The sequence below is a fragment of the Salarias fasciatus genome, chromosome 1 (genome assembly GCF_902148845.1).
Source record: "Salarias fasciatus chromosome 1, fSalaFa1.1, whole genome shotgun sequence".
NCBI lineage: Eukaryota > Metazoa > Chordata > Actinopteri > Blenniiformes > Blenniidae > Salarias > Salarias fasciatus.
This window is the reverse complement of record NC_043745.1, coordinates 23,256,929-23,276,419: the sequence shown is the minus strand read 5'-3', so window position 1 is coordinate 23,276,419 and position 19,491 is coordinate 23,256,929. Positions and strand designations below refer to the sequence as shown.

General features: G+C 42.4%; 1 protein-coding gene across 7 annotated transcripts; it reads right to left on the bottom strand.

Moving 5' to 3' along the window:
• Positions 1-283: 283 nt before the first annotated feature.
• scube2 (signal peptide, CUB domain, EGF-like 2) lies at positions 284-19,297 on the bottom strand. 7 transcript variants are annotated; one of them, XM_030089016.1, is made up of 23 exons: positions 19,019-19,297; positions 18,615-18,734; positions 18,126-18,251; positions 17,730-17,864; positions 16,920-17,045; positions 16,709-16,825; positions 15,203-15,292; positions 14,498-14,614; positions 14,286-14,408; positions 13,290-13,406; positions 12,950-13,072; positions 12,583-12,699; positions 11,743-11,883; positions 11,548-11,661; positions 10,692-10,859; positions 10,183-10,389; positions 5,731-5,901; positions 3,960-4,127; positions 2,622-2,783; positions 2,312-2,509; positions 1,840-1,992; positions 1,663-1,742; positions 284-1,463 (listed from the first exon to the last, which is right to left on the bottom strand). In XM_030089016.1, the coding sequence occupies exons 1-23, from the start codon at positions 19,104-19,106 to the stop codon at positions 1,317-1,319; spliced, it is 3,108 nt and encodes a 1,035-aa protein (XP_029944876.1). In that variant the 5' UTR covers positions 19,107-19,297; the 3' UTR covers positions 284-1,316. The 7 variants fall into 7 exon arrangements, with proteins under 7 accessions (XP_029944876.1, XP_029944892.1, XP_029944895.1 ...); XM_030089032.1 differs by having other exon boundaries at positions 1,317-1,463; positions 10,183-10,386; XM_030089035.1 differs by having other exon boundaries at positions 1,317-1,463; positions 11,794-11,883.
• Positions 19,298-19,491: the final 194 nt, after the last annotated feature.

Below are 19,491 nucleotides of genomic sequence, written 5' to 3'. Positions count from 1 at the left end.
ATGTAGAATCATATGAAGAAAATTGTCACACTTGATTTATTTGATAACTGTTCTGAAAACCCTGTATGAGTAAACTGACAAGGAGAAACACTAATCAGTATAAATCGAGCGCACTCTTAGATTTGACCTGATCATAAACACCGTACTTTGTGAAGCTTCATTATCGTCACACAGGACTAAACATACTTTCATTCCTACTCTAGTATTCGTGCAATTTAATCAACAAAATGCACTTAATTATGCAATTCGTTGTGTAAAAAGGGAAGAAAGGACACCCGTGAAACCCAACTAAAATCGTTTTATGTGCGATAATTTGGTCATGTGTGAATGCAATTCAAATGTAACCTGAACTGCTCTACAAAAAATATATATTTAGACAAAGGTAACTTTCCTATCTTTATTTACAGTATATTAGATGTACAAAACAAATAAAATATACTTACACATGTCATCTAAAAGAGGTGAAAAGCTCAAATCTATTTTACAGGAATTCTCTCATTTCTTTTCATGAGAGTTTTACAGAGTCATCAGTTGTCTTTGGTCACTAGTTCACAAAGCCAGTGAATGTATTTTGCTGTTATTTTTTTTCTAAAAGCAGTTTCATCATCATGTAAAATCCACTTTCAACTTTTTCAGGAAGTCACATATTGACACTAGCAGCAAATAAAGCAATGCTATACTGTCAAGATGTATGTAGTTGCTACAATATTTCAGCAATTCACCTAAAACTTTTTACATCATGTACAAAACATTCATCAGAATAATTGCTTTTGAAGAGGGACTATTTCTTTAGCAGTGCTAATGTTCCCAACATATCATTTGTGCTTTATTTGTTTTAGACATTTAGCAGTATCTGTCAATATTTCAATTCTACCTGTAAAAGTAGCCTATGTTAAAACTAAATACACACTCTATATACAGTGTTGCTGACATTCAATATATATAAATCTGTTTAGCTACCATGTTTGCTTTTTTTAATCCCGAAGCTATCAGCAGAAGTCCCATCATGTCAGCATGTACAGTATTTAGAAATATTCAAACACACAGACCAGCACTTTGGATTTACTTTACAATCTAAAAGCATGTTTAAAGTCATTGATAAAAAAAAAAAAAAAATCCCAACAGAAGGAAGTGTTGCTGATTTTCTCTCAGATGATGGTGCAGATTTTTTGCACTCTTCTCTTTAAAGCTCCAGATAACGTCCATTGCTTGACTCGTTCACTGTCCACTCAAGACTCATGTCTCATCAAGGATGTTTTCCACTCCTGTGTGGACGTCTGTGAGGAAAACAGCTGACGACAGGATAGTGTTGCATCTTAAGGACGAAGGAATCTCAGGACTTTGGAGCGGAGGAAGCGGATGAAGGATTTGGGGAACATCTCTCTTGATTCTTGTGCCGTGTAGTTAAAGAAGTTCTGCGGGTGAGCCAGCACGTCAAACAATGCCTTCATGAGCTTCTTGTCCTGATGAGAAAAACAACCATGCATGAAAACTGTGGAAATGTGTTTTCCATACAGCGCAAAAGAAGGCACTATAACAGGACTGCCTGTGACAGTCCTGTAATCTTCTAATGCCCCGGCCGCTAATCAGCTCCAGGGCCCCAACACTGTCAGTTGGCTTTAGCAGTGCAGAAAAGAGATGGATGAGATCAAATACAATTACCTTGAGAATTTCCTGGTGATTCTCTGAAGCATATAATCTTCCATCCCTGACAATGTCTTCTATCAGTTCCTGGTAGTCCTCTAAAATAGACAAATCCATCAACAAGTCATCACAGTGAAACAAAACCACAGGACTTAAAATTGCATCTGCAGAAAAAAAAAAGGCGCTTCTTCTCACCGTCATATGTCACATAAGGAACCTGAAAGCCTTTCCCACTATTTCCCTCATTGGATCTGAACTGTATCCAGAGTCTCTTGGAGCGGGAGGTGAACGCGATGGGACGTTCGTACGTCTGGCACGTTTCGTAGGTCGTCACTGAGTTGGAGAGAGCTGTGAAGAGAAACACAGGGCTCTTAAGATCAAACTCCACTTTAATGCCAGAAATCTGCTTTACTTGGAATAAGATCATGATGATGAAGTATGATTCCTCCATGGTTAAATTGATTTTCTCTTTCATACTTCAAAACGTAAAGTTAAACTAATTCTTTTTTTTTTTCCTAAGATTTATTCCTTTAATTTGTAACATTATGTTGTATTTTTTCCCCTAACAATGAAACACACACCTTCACCTAAACATGAAAAACAATGTTCATCCTTAATGGAACAAGGAAAGGTTGAATTCTCAAACGAACACGCAGTCAAAACTCACAGCTTTTTCTCATCACTAAGTAGTCTCCACACTCGTCCTCAATAGGCAGGTAGATTTCAGGCACAACGATGAGGATCCTTCGTTTAGGAGGTGGGTTGATGGTCCAGGTGCACTCAATGTTGGCTGGATAGTTCCCTGGGTAGTTGGGGGACTCGATGTAGCCAGTAAAGTCTCCCAGTTCTCCTCCACACTGACGATCTGCGGATGGAACACAAATCATCAATGTTCTTTTTTTAAATCTTTCAGCTCTGAGGCATTTCAAAATACTCTGTGTACATATTTCACTGTTACAGCGTTCATACATACATACTTTTGCACTGCATTATGCTGGTGGAGCCGTCAAAGTCAGTGGTGGTGTTTCCAGGACAGGCCACGCAATAGTTCTGGCCAAACTCTCCTTGGTACGTGCCGGTGGGACAGCGAATGCAGCGGTGAGTGCTGGTGTTGTAGTAATGTCCCGGTGAGCACTGGACTGCAGGAGCAAGAGATGGCGTCAAGTTTAAAAGGGTTTTTTTGGGTTCTGGACCCTCAGATCATCATTTCCCTATTCCATAAATTTGAATCCCCTCAAGCAATTATCTGAAGAGTGCTTAAAAATTTTGCTGTAATAAGATAATTAAACAGCAGCATTGCTTTTCAACGTGCAAAAAAACAAACGCAACAATTAAGCAGCACGCAATAAAAGACCACAGAACTGAATACAGCCGGTGTCACTGGTGTTATGCTGAGTTCTGCCAGACTGTGGTGAACTATGTCGCCCGGCAGAGGAGCACACAGAGGAGTGCATGCTTTAATGGTCGATGCAATCAGAAGATCTTCATAAAGGGTTGGTGTCATTATTAGACCTTAATGTGTCTGCAATTAGTGAAAATGAGGGAATGCATTTTTCTACAGGTACTTTTTTCCTGTGCTTTACTCAGGGAAGATGAATGGCATTTAGTCTGATGACTGAGGCAGATAACAGAGGAAATAAAGAAAAAGTGTGAGTACAATAATCTCATTCTAAAGTGTGTGTGCTCATCTAAAGTCAGGAGTGTGTTCTTTTGGCAGGTGTTTAAGGTATAAAGAACAAAAAGTACAAATCCTGATGAACACAAATACAATCAGAATCAAATTATATAATACACATGACTCATTTTAGGTCTATGCTTGTGCATGCAGACATTTTCTCCAGGTGCTCAAGTTTCCAAAGTGCAAATAAATGCATTTGAGCAAATTGGTTATGGTAAACTGTTTGTGAATTCATTTGAAATCTGTTGTGAATGTGAGTCTTTGTGACTGTTGTTGTTTTCCCTGTGATGAACTGGGAAGATAGATGGATGAAAATAGATTAATATGCTATCATCATTTAGATCTGCATGTTGGTCTGACTGCAGTACTGTGAAAGGAATGCACATCTCGGCATTTAGACAGAACTCAGAATAACACCAGCAGAGCAGCACCATGGGAAAAAAGCAATTGCAGTTAAGCCCATCCAGCAACTGCAGAGGGCAGCAGAGATCATGTTTAGATGACAATATTCATTCATATGACACTTTCGCACACAAGTACTCTATAAAATAAAAACCTAAATGTCTGATTTGTACTTCAAGTAAGCTATACAAAAGTTATAAAGTTTTAACTCAGCAGCAGCAGTGGAGTTCCCCACCTTTGGTCTCACACTCCTGGAAAGACACAGCCCCACTGTGCTTGGTGACCAGGTTTCCTCCGCAGGTGAAGCAGGAGGTGCGTCCCACTTCCGGCTGATACGTCCCCAGAGGACAGAAGAGGCAGGGCACGAAGCCGTCGCGAGAGTACTGACCGGGCGAACACTGACCTGAGCACACACGAACATTAGGTCACGTCAGACCGGGAGCTGTTTTCAAGACCTGAGTCCAGACAGCAAGAGCTATAAAGCTGCAGCATTTGGTTTAATTCAGTGTCAAGTTTAGTTGATTGTCTTTCACATGAAATAAAAAATAGTCTCTCCTTGTACTGAGATAAGCATCTTGGCAAAGCTGGAGGAAATGTTAATGGAAGCATATCGTGTTTTATCTCCATCTGCTGCACAGTGTAACTCCTGGAAAACTCCTGCGAGCTGGGAGCCAGCAGGAATCTGCTCTTCGTGTTTAGTCTGTCGGAGGAGATGGGATCTTGGATTTGACCACAAAGTGACTCCAATAGCAGCGCGATAGAGGAGGAAAACATGGTGGCTCCTTCAGCTTTCCTTCAGGAGTGAAAACAGCCACGTTTGAGCAGAGAATTCAAACAAATCACCAACATCTGAGCCCAAGCTTCTTTACGCTTACACAAAGCAGAACATCTGCCAGGGACCGATTACTATCAAGGCACCATTGCTTCCTGTGTGACTTGTATTCACAACTTATTTACATTTTCTGACTGACTGAGACTGTATTGCTTTCTCTGGTTTCCCTTTATTTGACACAGGCTTCGTATTATATGTCCATCTGGTAATATAATGCAAAGCATTTCCATATTTCTCTTTCCTCTTTCATAAGGAATTCTTGATGAAACAAACTCAGCAACCAGCAGTGGATTCAAAGAGCATGAAACACTAAGGAACAGTTTATGAAAGAATTAGTTCATCTTGCTATGATTACAGACTGAACTATTGATAATCCAGCTGATGAAGTAAACCTCAGCTTACAATAATATACAAGAACAAGAGCGATCTTCAGCAGATACAGCAAACATGAGTGAACTTCTCATGTGCGATGTGCCTACAATAAAGCATCTTTTGAAAAATGTGTACGTTACAAACATTTGTGCAAAATATACAGACAGATTTTATAAGAATTCATCATTGCTGCAGCTTTTTTCACTTAGAGTGATGATTTCTGACATGCTATACATGTTTCTATGAATCAGCTATGACACAATGTGTAACTAACTTTTGGTCATTACTTTGCAAGCATTGTTGTATCTATTGATGCACTTTATGCTCATTTTTTCCTTACATGTAGGACTCAATTTCATGCCAATTTCTAGAGAATCAGACACTAATACTACAACAGGTGAGAGATTAAGGAAAATCATCTTAAGCTGTCTTAAGTTAAATCAATAGAAACTGGTAGCTGTATTATCAAAGCTGTTTCACAGTGAAAAAGTATTCCTGGCATGCAAGATGATTTGTTAAACTGGAGACACTTTTTAGTTCATAGTTCATAATAGTTTCATAAACATCCTTTTCTACAGTACTGTGATTTGATTTTTATTTCTTTCTATTCACTATTTATAGTGTTCAATGGTGGAAAAAAAACTAACAATGGCATTCCTGAAAACATGCTTACTTTATAGTGTTTTTACACACATTTTTAAACTTTTGTTACGTGCCTAAAAGCTGAATTATGTTGGCATGATTTTTCTATGACATGACATAACATGGTGGCAGCTGTGCTGCGGTCGGCGGGATGTCCTACCTCCACACTCTGACATGTTTCGAGCTCCGACCACCTTTGAAACGTCTCGTCCTTCAGGTCCAGGACAGACTTCACAAGACATCTGTCCCTCCTCGTCCTGATACGTCCCGGCTGGACAAACCACGCATCGCCCTTGATCGCCATCGAAGTACGTCCCAACGCCGCAGCTCACTAACAGACAAGCAGAGAGAGGCGTCACCACAGATACGGCGTCCCCGATTAAAGTACATGAAACATATTTAAGCCCACAGTGTTTGTCATGTCTCTGAAAGCCCTGTCCTTTCTTATTTAAGAAAAAAACTCTTAGACACACAGCTGCTGTGATGTGAAGACAAGTTGAGGCAAAGTTATTTTTTTTTAATTGGGACAAAATCAATATTTTCAGAAACTGAAAAAAAAAACACTTGAGATGAAACACCTAAAAAAGATTTTTTTTTATTTCTTTTTAAACCCTCATCTTGACTCGTAAATTACATCATTTTGACAGAGAGATCCTCTCGTGTAGAAAACAACATGGAAAAAAAAATGAAGACGTGAATGAACAGCTGCAGCAGTTCACCCTGTGGCGGCTCATAATCAAACAGTCCTAACCACACAGCAGATACCTGCAATAAATTCAGAGATTATATTGACTGACAAGTCCATTAAAGTAACCCAAACTTCAGCTGCCTCTAAAGCATAATCAAAGACCGCCGTGTACGCACTTGAAGTGGATCAACACAGACAAGTGCCGTCAGGTAATCGCTCATCATCCTGAAAAGATGAAAAGCCGAGGCTGCACCTGATGAAATCATTCATCTGTTGATAGATCTGACAGTTTCACTTGTAAGGAAACTAACGTTCAAAGCATCAAGAAGTCAGACGCAGTTTAACAGCTGATGCGTGAAGTTAAGAGCTTTTAAAAAAATGCCGGTCAGGTTGGAATTAACATCTTCTTTGTTAAGTTGTCTCTGTTTTTGTTGTAATTTTTATTGTCTAAAATTACTGTATATTAATATTACTGAATAGTGCTATATACATAAACACTACCTTACCTTACTAAAAGAAGAGTGATAAATACATGTACAGGTGCGCCTGAAAAACAGTGGAAACGAATGTTTTGGCAGCTAACATATAAAGTAAAAAGACAAATTTTCTGATGATTATACAATCTGTTTAAATTTAAAACATCTACTTTATGAAGATAAAAATGGGTCTTTTCCACTGTATTACATATTTTATCAGTGTCTCCATTTTTGTCTTCATATTCACCAATTTGTAAAACTAAATGAAGCTTGAATGCATCAAATGAAACAGAAAAAAAACAGAACAGCAAGATGATTAATGTGTTGTCGCTGTTTCATACTTTATGACACTACAACAGATAAAATAGTCAAACATGTTTATCAGCACTAAACGTGATGCCACTAATCATGTCCGACTCTTTACAGCTATATTTTGATATCTTTTAAATTTTTGGAAAATCGTGTTTTATCCTGGGGTGTTTTCCTGTGTTTACATTTTGTTTTTTATGCAACACCACACAAAAATAAATTCCTCGTAGGTTTGCACCCAGCTGGCAATAAATCTGATGCCGATTCTGATCAATGATCAATCACTGAAGTGTGACAGCCAAAGAACTGCATGGTCTTTACACTCACAGAAAACTAAACAAAGGTGTGCACGTTTGGACTGAGTTAAAGACATTCATATTGTCCCCCATAGAGACTGAAAGGTTGTTGTTTTATGATTCTGGTTTTTCATTCTATTCTATTCTGCTATTTTTTTTTGTAATATGTCCTTGTTCTGATTTGAAATAAATTTAGATTATTTGCAGAGTTGTGAAAGACACATTCTTTGTGAAACAGCATCTTTCTAGTAAAATGCTTCAGCAAACTGGCAAAAGATGGAGTCAGCAAGACAAAAAAGCTCCAGTCCTCTCCACTGCCGCCTCTGTGATCCACATCTGACACGTCCTAATACTTGATACAACACGGCTGAGCGTCGGGGAGGAACTTTTAATGCCAACATAAGCACCTTCAGCTCTTAAAAGCAATCACAGAGGCAAATCAAAGGGAGCATTTCCCTCTTATCTCACACGAGTGCGAAGCCTTGATTAAAGGGACCTGCGCCTCGTTTTGCTTTGGTTCCTCCCATTTACGGTGATGCCTGTAATTAATTTGGGAATTACTGTGTCTGTCTGATAGTCTGAAGAACTTGACTTGAAAACTGAGGCTGGTCTCACAGAAGAATAAATAAATGAAGTCTTTGGAGCAAAAAAAAAAAAAAGAGTGCTTCAGTTTTAGCTTTTAAGCTGCCGGTAAGTAAAGAGCCACCAAATCTAAAAGCTTGACACAAAAGCTTAAACGTAGATCAATTATACGTGGCTCTGCAAATGGTTAAGATTTCCCTCTCAAGAAAGAAAATGTAATTCTATCGAGAGCAGTTCATTTTTTGAAGCCCATTGTTTATTCTGAAAGACCATGAGGAGCCATCATTGCATTGTCCTCTAACAGCTTTTATTTGACAGAGGGAAGCAGTGAGGGAAGGGACAGAGTGAGAGTGAAAGAGAAAAAAAAACCTTGAAGCCTTTCAAATGCAAAGAGCGCTTCTATAGAGTCCTCGAATTGATGGCCCCAAAGAGGTTTAAAAGACCTTTCACCTCTATTCAAGTCCCCAGTTTTTGCCTACTTGATGACATAGGAAAACACTGCGGTATCACAGTGGTAAGGAGCTGAACCCAATAAAAGGGGTCAGGTTTCTGAATCCCCCCATTCTGTATGGCCCAATCACCGCTCGCGCCCATCAAGCGGGGGCCCAAACAGCTGATGCTAATTGATTCCCATGGTGTGGCTGAAGTCAATTCTCTTTAGCAGTTTAGTGGCTGGGGGTCATGCAAAGTGGCCCGGGCTGGGGGGCAGGGGGGACGCAGCACTCAAACTGCCAGCTTGAATCAACAGCACTTCCTAAACATCTTCAACGTTAAAACAAATATGCAAACAAGCTGATCGCAAACACCTAAACAGACCCGAAAGTGTGTGCAAACACCATTTACAGCCTCTGTGAACACTCCGTATCAACTTAGTTCATAAATGCTGGAATTTTTGCATCAAGATATATTACATTGTGCTCAAATTTACTTTTATTTTACTTTAAATGGATAAAACAACAAACTATGACTGATTTTAAAATACTTTTTATGTTACTTATCAAGGCAGAAACATCATCTTGGAACATAAACTGGATCACCTGCAGTCACAGAGAGGTACCAGAGAAAAAAAAATGACTTCTAACAGTGCAAAATGTTTTCTTTAATTTAACCAGAGCTGTGTTTCCATTCCTCCGAAGGAGTGAGAACGAGCCCCAAGTCAAGTTTTCAATGGACTGGGCAAACTGAAAAGGACTGAACTGCACTCCGAGCTAAGCCAGAGCAAGAGGCGGGGGAGGAGGGGAAAAATATGGCTCCTTTAAAGAGCTGGAGGTTAAGAAGAATGCCTTTCAGACCCCCCTCTCCTCTCCCAAATTACATGTCTACACCCCTGCCATGGCCAATAGACTGCTTAATGTTGACCTAAAAGCACGGTGGGGGTGTTTAAGAATCGAGACACTTCAGACCTGCCTCACTGAAGGATAGAAATGTCAAATCGGTGCAGTTATGGTTTAACTCTGGTCGGCACAGATGTTAATAAATCTTAATGAGGAGACCAAAACATGTCACGGACTTTGTTATTTGAAATCTGTTACTTCAGGACGGGCGTTTGTATCAGTGCTACTTCTTCAGGTGTGGAGGTGGAGATCTGACCCATCACACTCAAATATCCTCATGGATGTTTCAAAGAAATATTTAGACACCGTAAAGGCACAAGTTTTTTCTCTCTCAGTGATATTAAGATGTTCAGGAAGCAGCAAACTCACTGTGAGGCCTGGAAATAGGGGCAACAGCCAGAGAAACAACACAAGGCAGCTTTAGTCCCTGACAGTGTGCGGTCTTATTTAATGAACATTTTCCCCCCATCACAGGTTGGGTATAAAACTCAAGTGAGAGGCAACGGTTACCAGGAGACCTGCCATCAGCCTGAATGTTACAGTCTTATCCCGGGGAGATGCTGGAAGATCTCACCACTTGGAGGCCCAACAACAGACTCTCTGTTCTTCCGCGCGAGCTCGCTCTCCCCTCCAACCACCTCATTACAGCATGTCTGCAAACCAAATATGGCACTCATCTGGCCAACACCTGCTCCAAATCCAATCATTAAACCAACTTGTCTAAATATATCTCGCTGGCATGAGCCAATTCGGTTACTTAAAGGCGTGACTATGAGCCCACTGTGCGTTGAGGGCGCACTCAGAGCTGCCGACTGCGTTCAGCACAAACAAAACAGTGTTTCCACTGCCCACTACATCTGACTCAGTTGTGTGTTGTCCCGGTCTTCATCACGGCGTCTGAAATCAATCAGAAGAACTCCAACTCACCGCATTTCCTTCCAATGAGCACCTGTCCCGCCACGCAGTGTCCTGGCAGTTCCGCAGGCTGTCCCAGACTCTTGGAGAGCTCGTAGTCCGCCCCGGCGAAGTGGAGGTGGAACTGCTCGCGGTTGATGGACTTCCTCAGCGTCCTGATCGTCTTCCTGAGCCTTTTTTCCGAACGCCGGCGCACACAGCTCAGGTCACAGCTCTCTGCTGAAAGAGGCACTTTATACGGCAACTGTTTTTCCACGTGTTCATCCTCCACATGTCAAGAAAACCGTGGTCCCGCGCCTGGATTCCCACATGCTTACCTCACAGAAAAGAAAACACCACAGGGACTTAAAAAAAAATCCAAAAAAATAAACATCTTGAACTCCTCAATGCAAGATCCCACCACCAAGAAGCCACATCAAAACAGGAGATACTTTAACAGGTTGGTTTGTTTAGTGACAGACAGACAGAGAGGAGGAAGCAAAGGTCACAGGCGGGCGGGCAGAATTGGCAGAGAGACCAACCTGTTACCTCCTCTAGGTTCACATCCAGCTCAAACTCAGCCGTGATGGAGGAGCCGTCCTCCTCTCCGGCTTTCCTACCATGGCGGCTGCGCGTCCGCTGTCCGGATGACGCGCAGTGCAGGCTCACGTAGCTGAACTGGACGTTTTCGGTGAAGAGAAACCTGCTATCTGTGAACATGGGAGACAGTCGACCCGCCCACCCCCACCCCCACCCCAACCACGACACACAGACACCACACAGACAAAATGACACGATTGTTAAAGAAAATCCCAAAACTGCGTGACAGAAACACCAAAAACAGAAGAAAAAATAATCCTGGCTGTAATATGCTTTCCTCATGTAGACTAAAAGGCTGGAAGAAAGAAAAAAAAAAGGTGGCATGTCACTCAGATGATGTTCTTTATTAGAAACAATTATGTTCCTTTTCAGTGAGTGTGAGGGATGTGAAAGACCGTGCCGAACCCCTCCGGAGAAGCAAAATAATCCTACAATCAGAAAGCCCTCTGATTGATGGCTGGGTCAGCCGCGGCTGAAAGGCACGCTATGGCTAATTACATCCTCCCCTGTCACTGCCAGACAAAGTGCTGCGCCCAGACGCTCAAAACCACATCACTTTCCCCACAAATTTCTTTCACATTTGCCCTTGGTTTTTGGTTTGTCTTTGAAGCGGCATTCAGGTTTGTTTTTTTTCTCCTTTAGGTGCTGGGAGTCCCTGGTAAACCCAAGCTGCTTTATTCTTTTTTTTTTTTTTCAACCAGCAACATGAAGAAGCTGTAATTTTAATAATTTTAAGCTTGTAATCTCAGTCTTGCATTTTGAGGGATTGTCAGGCTTCCTGTGCGGCAGCTCCTGTACCTGAGTGTGCCGAGTTCAGGCTCTCCACAAATTTCTCCTGACTCCGCTTTAAGTTGCACTTGGCTGTGCCGGACTTAAAGGTGGCCACGGTCTTAATGCGCGCCACTTCTGGACCTGCGGGACAGAAGAACAGAAAATGCTGCCATTTTCATCGGCTTATAAATCAAGAAAACCAAAGAAAAACAGGAGCATTACTGTTTTGTGTGGCAGGGCGGAAAGATGAATCTCTTGACGTCGGGTACTTGCCTAAGCAGTACAAGCCACTGTTGTTCTTTTGTGCGTCAGCCAAGCAGGGCAGAGGCATTCCGCAGGTCACCGTGTAGGAATCCTCCGTCCCTGAAAACACACAAGAGGCCGTGACACACGGGACCAACGCTGACAAAAGTGAAGGCCACAAAAGCCAAGTTAGAGAGCAAACAGGGAGCATGTAGGAACACGAGGAATCGCTCTGCTGACAAATGCTCTCACAACAATTCTGTTGACTAACTGAGTGGCTGCATTTCAACCTCCCACCTGACTGTAATGAAACTTTTGGAAAAAAAAATAAAGCAGCGATGGACGAAAATGTGTCATGTCTGACAGACTGAGTCCAACTTAATCTAGAAATCTGTGTTTTTAATTGTGAAAAAGTCCAGAAACACCATCCAGAAACATAAAGCTTTCAATTTCTAACAATGATCAAAGCAACATGACTGCCTAAGCATTATGGATGAGTGAATACACCCTCAGACAACCCAAGAGCTAATTCTTTACTGTAAATCAGTCAGCAGTCTTTGTTTTGTTGTTTCTGTCAAAGAAAACGCAGCTGAATTATTATTCACTGAAGGTTACGTAATAAAATAGATGAACATCCAGGCTGATCAAATGCTGAAAAGTCAAAAAATCTGTCAGATCTATGATTCTCAAAGTCACACAAAGACTTCATTTATTTACAATCAAGAACCAAAAACTGAAACACAACCAAATGTAAGCAACGGCATTCATCTGCAGAAGGTTTGAGGACGGCGGATGATCTTCAGGAGCGGCGCCACTTACCGCTGCTGATGTGAACTTGAGACTGGCATGTCAGAAAGCAGCGGTCGCCTCCCTCCTGCTTACTACAGTTCAAGGTAGGCTTAGAGGGGGGTTTTGTTGGTGGTAAACCCTCAGCCTCTAGATAGAAACCACAATAAAACTCAAAGGTAAAAAAGGACATGTTTAAAACAGACGCACATCAGAAAAAGAGGCAGGGGAAGTCTCAGAGCCAGCAGCCGCGGAGCAAAACAAGTGACAGTGGATTAAAGAGAAAAAGAGAACAATTCAAAGTATCTCCTGTTTTTGTCCCCAAAAGTGTCATAAAAGAAAAAAAAAATCTCACACTGTGAACAAACAGATAGAACAGCAGTGTTAGGGACCAACTTACCAATGCAGTCTTTTTTGTTCCAGTGTAGCTTGAAGCCAGGGCGGCAAAAGCATTCAAATCCGCCCATGGTGTTCTCACAGCCCTGCTCACAGCCGCCATTGTTCACACTGCACTCATTTATATCTGGGATGAAAAAGGAAAATCATTATTATAATTACAGGCTCCACTTTGCAACACTTCAGCGAGCGAGAACTCACATTTGTGTGTGTGTGTGTGTGTGTGTGTGTGTGTTTTTTTTTCTTTTTCAGAATAACACATCTGTAAAATGAGTGCTTGTGTGTTACGCTCAACTTCTCATGTGTAGCCCCCCCACCCCCACCCACCCCTCCGCCTGACTCACCTCCGCAGTGGGCCAGTCCGTACATGGTATAGCCTTTGTTGCACAGACACTGAAAACCACCAGGGGAGTTCACACACGTGTGATCACATGTGCGCTCGAAAAAACACTCATCTATATCTGTAATCAGAATCAGACAGATGACATAATAGCAGGGCAGTGAGTGGCAATCTGCATCGGCAGGAATTCCCCACCCAAAAAAATGACATACGCTTTTCCTTTTTGTGGAATATGACATGTGCACTGTGGTCCAAAAGGGTAATATATTGACTTGTGATTGCATTCGTTGGAACACTGAAGAGGCATGAAGGTTTTAACACTGATCTTAAAGGTAAAGTAAAATGTAGAAAAAGTTCAAGCAGGCAAACATGTAATGCAATTAGCATAAAAACACAACCATGGATCTATGTGGTGTTACAATGAAAGAGCATTTGAGACCTGAAAAATTACTGTGGAATGAATACGTGCCGTACATCAGGGGTGTCAAACATATGGCCCGCAGGCTAAAAATGGCTCTCTAGAAGGTTTAATCCAGCCCATGGGACCAGCTTGCAAAGTGAAATAATGAAAAACGAACAATAATATTGATTTTAACTGCTGCTTCCAATTAAATTAGTGAGTTCACTGTTTCATTAGTGGGAAATACAAAACACAGAGACTTCAACAGAGACATGGTGGAAAAATAGCTGCATGATTGTTACTGGAGTAGCGCTATCATTACAGCCACACTGAGGGTGAGGGTGAAATTAAACAGAACTCCATAATCATTCACCAGCAATACTTCAAACACAAAGTTAAGATGGTGGTCGGCAGGATTGAAGTTATTCTACAAGATTTGCTGAAAAAAACACAATGCCGACTCTTTTTTTGTATTTCCCTCTTTGTTACTTGTCCCCTTTAATATTAAATGGGGCAAATGCTGAGAGATTGTTTATTTCTGCCTCAAATACTCTTAACTTCTCCAGGCTTTGATGAAAAATATTCAGGTGTCATTTCTACCTTGGCAGGAACGTTCGTCCGTTAGCAGCTTGAAGCCTTTCCTGCAGTTGCACTCAAAGCTGCCGATGGTGTTCCTGCAGAAGTGCTCGCAGCCGCCGTTGTGGAGCTCACACTCATCGATATCTGAGGCGAAACACACACACACACACACTCCCCTGACACAGCAGCCCAACAAAAGTTGACTTTTCTAGCGCGTCTCCTCTGTGCCTGACCTTTGCATGTTTTTCCATCCGGCTGCAGCGTGAAGCCGACGGGGCAGCTGCAGCGAACGCCCGTGGATGTGTCTTTGCAGGTGCAATCACAGCCCCCATTGTTCACCGCACAGGTCTCTGACATGACAAAACACCGTGCCAACATCTGTGAACCACTCTGTTCTTCAGGGAAAAAAATGCTGTGGTCTTTCCGTGCGTCAAATGCAACACAACTTATGCTTTCGGTAAAATAATACATAATAGAAAACAACTTTTTCTTCAGCTTTTGAGTTTTTTTCTTTCTTACACAGCTGAATGCACATGTTAGCTTCAAGGATGACATGAACAACATGCACTCACCCAGAAAAGGACACGTCAGCCAGATCTGTTGCCTTAGCTCTCATGTTTTACATGTAACCAATAACCCAGATTCACCTTCACACACTCGCCATACAAGGAGAGATTCACACGCTTTCTCTCCCAAATGGAAGGAAAATGTGAAATGTGCCACACTGTCACAAATGCGTATATTTCAGGGGGGAATTTGAGCGCGGGAAAGAAGGCGTGTGGTTATTTCACAGCTTGCTCAAAAGTCTGAGGAATGTATCGGTTTTACTAAACATAACTCCTCTCTCCCGTCTGACACTCCTGAGTGGTTCCTAGCAGCTGAACGTGTCACGTAAAAACAAACCGGAGCTGCCGGATTGCGAGCGGTGTAGTCTTTACCCATTAGCAGTCTTCGTTTGACCCGTTTGTCCACCTCGGTGAAAGACGTGGCGTTGTGGTCTGAAGACTCGCCGGTGGCTTCATCTCGCTCTAATAACACAAAAGTAAAAAAAACAGAGTTTGAGTGTAATATTTAATAAACAACACAAGCACGCTGACCTCCGGCTGCTTGTATCCTCCTTCTGAAACAGGACGTGTTTGTTTTTTTACACTTGAGATATTCAGCATGTAGTGGCTTGGTGTGAGTCGGATAACCAGCAGATCAGCGAAGTGAATCTGGAGACAACATCACAGCTACTGTTCTCGCCTGGACCTCACACACACTGCTGCTGGAAAGAGAGATATTACCCTCTATCTGATCGCTGATCTCTATCTGCCAGGACCTGTATGGAAAAAATGCACACCGCCAAGCAGGAGGAAGGACTGAAAGAAACAATTGCTTCACTCCTTCATCAGGATATTCCATGGATTGCTTAAGAAAATCCAAAGTCTTATACCCTAAGTGGCGAAGTTTACCGTTGCTGCATTGAAAACAAACCGCAACTGAGTAATTTTACAATTCATAACATATTTTAATCTCAAATGTTGGCACAATATTCTATAATAGCTGCTTAATTATGATGTAACTACTGAACAAAGGCAGCTGGAAGGCTGACATCTTTCTGATGTTCAAACTGCACTGTCTGTAGAATGAACTTCCATCATCTGCTTTTTTTTTCTATTCATCTTTCTCTCTCTCTCTTTATCCATTCGAGGGTCATCTGGGGTCGGAGCAGAGGGAGAGAGGCCCGGTGCACCATCAACAGATCGAAAGTTCATCACATCCTTGACTGCTTATTTTTATTAGTGTATCACCATATAAAGGGGGGATTTTAAACTCCCACCAAACATTTCTCACTCCAATACTCATGCTGCATGTTTTCTTTCAAATCAAGGAATAGTTTTTTGTTAAAAGCCATATTTTTTCTTATTTTTTATTCCTCTTTCCTTTGTTTTTTTCAGTATAAGATCTTACTTTTTAGAACTGTTTAAACCAACAAGCCAACATTTTCTTGTGCTAAAGCCTTCAATTTACCAGGAGATAGAGGTAGTTTGCAGCTGTTAACTGGATAACCAGTTCTGGTTTTACGCGCAGGAAAATTGCATCATTCTGATTAGTCCCCATCACCCCTACAACAACAGATTTAGCAATAATAAAAATGTGTGTTTAATATGCTTTCCCTGGGCATGCGCAGATTTTCTCTGGGCTTCCAGGTTTCATCTCACCGATGAGCTTAAACGGCCACTAATTTGCCTGTAGGTGTGAATATGAGGGTCTCTTTCTGTGTGCTTTGCCCTGTGATGACGTGGTGTGCTGTCCATGTTGCATTCACCCATCATCAGCTACAATACATTCCCCAGTGATGTGTGAATTTGCAGTGATTGAGCTCCTGAAGAGATTAATCAATCAGCTTCTGAAGAGGGAGCAGAAAGTGTCAGACGACTGACGTGCACTGGCCCGCTTACCTAAACACGACCTCTTGTCAGGTTGCAGCGAATACCTGACGTGACATCTGCATATGGGGCCGCTCTCCGTGTCCTCACACGTGTGCTGGCAGCCTCCGTTGCCATGGTTACAGGTCACTACAGCGTAAAAAGCATGTATATAAATAGAGAGTTCTCCATGCATACAGATGAAAGTGTCTCAGTAGGTGTGTCTGTGGGATGTTGCACATACGAATGCAGCCTCTCTGGTTCCTCGCCAGCAAAAACCCCGGACGACACTCACAGGCCACGCCCCCTCTGTGTGTCTCCTTGCAGATGTGGGCACAGCCGTGCTCCTTATTCATACAGTTGAGGCCCTCTGGGGACAGAAGGAGGGAGAGAGGTACACAATAAAACTCTCCTACAGTGACTGACCGGCGACACACAAAAGCACACACACTGAGAGATTAGCCTGGCGTCCTCAAAGACACTGACTGTTCTCATGGCTAACGCAACCCAAAATACATCCACCGCTGGGCTCTCATATCGATCGCCAGGGCTGAAGTCGCTCAAAACTTCACTCCTATGACTGAAGTGAAAACTGAGGCAGGATGAAGCAGCCTCCACACAGACAGGTCACAGCTGAGCGGACGCTCCGACGGGATTTAGAAGGCTTGTCAAGACCCAATGAGCTGGAAAGTACTCGCATTTAAGTCGACTTCAGTCAAGAAGACAAAACAAAGGGCGCTTGAGACTAATCTGCGACACCAACCACACAGAGCACAGAGCTGCAGTTATTAACCGAGTTTGTTCTCGGGACCCTTTTCCCACAGCGTGGTGCTGCGGCAGAGAAAGGCTCAGTGACGGGAGTCAGCTTGAACCTGTCACTCCTCATTGTTCCATCAATCTCTGATGTGAAAATGATTATGGGAGAATTTGCTACATCTCTCTTTTTTTTCCATAGCTTCACATAAGTAGGAAAGACATGCATCACCAAACAAAATACAAATAAAAATCCTAATTTGTTGAACTATTTCAGAGAGTAGCCAGACTGTAAACTTACCCACAGAGCGGTGGATGCATGTGTGCTGGTTGTCACTGAGGAAGAAGCCCTCCTTGCAGCGGCACTCATAGCTGCCCATGGTGTTGACACAAGTGTGCTGGCACCCGCCATTGTTGAACTTGCATTCATCGACATCTGCAGCACAGCGGATTAACTGCATTAACGAACAGGTCATAAAAACTCCAGCAGAAGTTTTCCGTTATATCTACCAATGGGTTTTTAACGTCCGTGTAAAAATAAATTCATCTCTTCATCTCATCACTGCCAACTGTAGATGCAAACTGAGCGTGAGAAACTTCACGCAAACATGCACTCCAAAAAAGCTAGAGAGGATTCAAGCTCTCCATTTCTCCATCTGCCACTGAGGGTCAGTCAGACGGTTAAAGCTGGTCTTACCTAAACAGTTGTGTCCGTCGTGTGCCAGATTGAAGCCGTCATAACAAGTGCAGCGATAGTTGCCAGGTATGTTGTTGCACTCGTGCACACAACCGCCGTTGTACTCCAAGTCACATTCGTCAATATCTGAGAGGAAAACAACATCAGCAACCATGTTTCAGGCATGACTGTAGAAAGCTCGTCCATAAAGCAGATTTAGATAAAAAGAAAAAAGAACACATGAATGTATAATTACTGTCATTATTGATTCCTTTAAATTCTTGAACTCTCAGACGAGTAAATTAGAATTACAAATCTCTTTCAGATTAACGATGGAACTCTTTCAAAACTTTAAACCCACATGACACTGAGATACAAACAGATCCAACAGTTATTGGACTGAGAGTCTTTCTGAATGGGTTCAACAAACCCTGAGCCAAGGTCATGTTAAACAAAAAAAAAAAAAAAAATCCAAATGTGCACCTTGATATCCAAACTCTGACACAGTACCTTCACAGTGCTTTCCATCTCCTTTAAAGCCTGCTTTGCACGTGCACTTGTACGAGCCTTGGGTAGTCTGACAAATAGCATCAATGTGACAGCCATCGCTTCCCTCTGCGCACGGATCTGCTGAAATCCACAGGACATCATGACGATCACCAAAAAGCAGCTCTCAACATCCAAAGATACGTATTTTGTAAAAGAAAGAAATGACAAGCTATAAAGCAGGGAGGGAAACTCCAGAGAAAACTAACTTTAAAGAAGAGATGAAACTCAGAACAGTCAGGTTTGTAAAACTTCACCTTTTCACAAGAGCGCACTCTGTGCGTAAAGTAGCACAACACACACACACACACACACACACACACACACACACACACACACACACACACACACACACACTACAGTCCCACCTCGAATCTCTGGAAGCGCTGCGCTTTGGCGACTATTTAACAGGAGCAAAAACAAACAGACGTCCCTCGCAGCCCTCGCAGCTCCCATGGTGATGGTCCGGTCCCAGGCCACAGCTTCTCAAAAGGACGCGTCCGCACTGAAGTCGCGAGCGAGCGTCCGCCTCATTTTCATTCTGGCCTGTCAATCTGCCTCACAAGGGGCTTTTGAAAAGAGAAAGGAGTGAGTGACTGCGTGCGTCTGAAAGAGAGCGAGAATGAGAGCGTGCGTGTGCGTACACATGAGAGTGTGTGTGTGTGTAGGGGGGGGGGAAAAAAAAAACGCGCTTTTGAGTCAAGATGCTCAGCCAATGAGAAGCAGGAAGCGACCGCCGCGTGCGTAAAACATTACCGAGCCAGCGCGCGGAAAGTAGATTTTATTTTGAAAACAATGCACAGAAGTTCTTATTCTTTTTTTTAAAACTCATAAATACTTT

Bases quoted from the DNA above. Each gene is read 5' to 3' on its own strand.
- scube2 (XM_030089016.1), bottom strand. From the start codon at position 19,106: ATGGGAGCTGCGAGGGCTGCGAGGGACGTCTGTTTGTTTTTGCTCCTG. The intron at 17,046-17,729 runs GTAAGTTTACAG...TTCTGTCCCCAG, and splicing joins ATGCATCCACCGCTCTGTGG to AGGGCCTCAACTGTATGAAT. The intron at 14,615-15,202 runs GTAAAGACTACA...TTGTCATGTCAG, and splicing joins CAAACGAAGACTGCTAATGG to AGACCTGTGCGGTGAACAAT.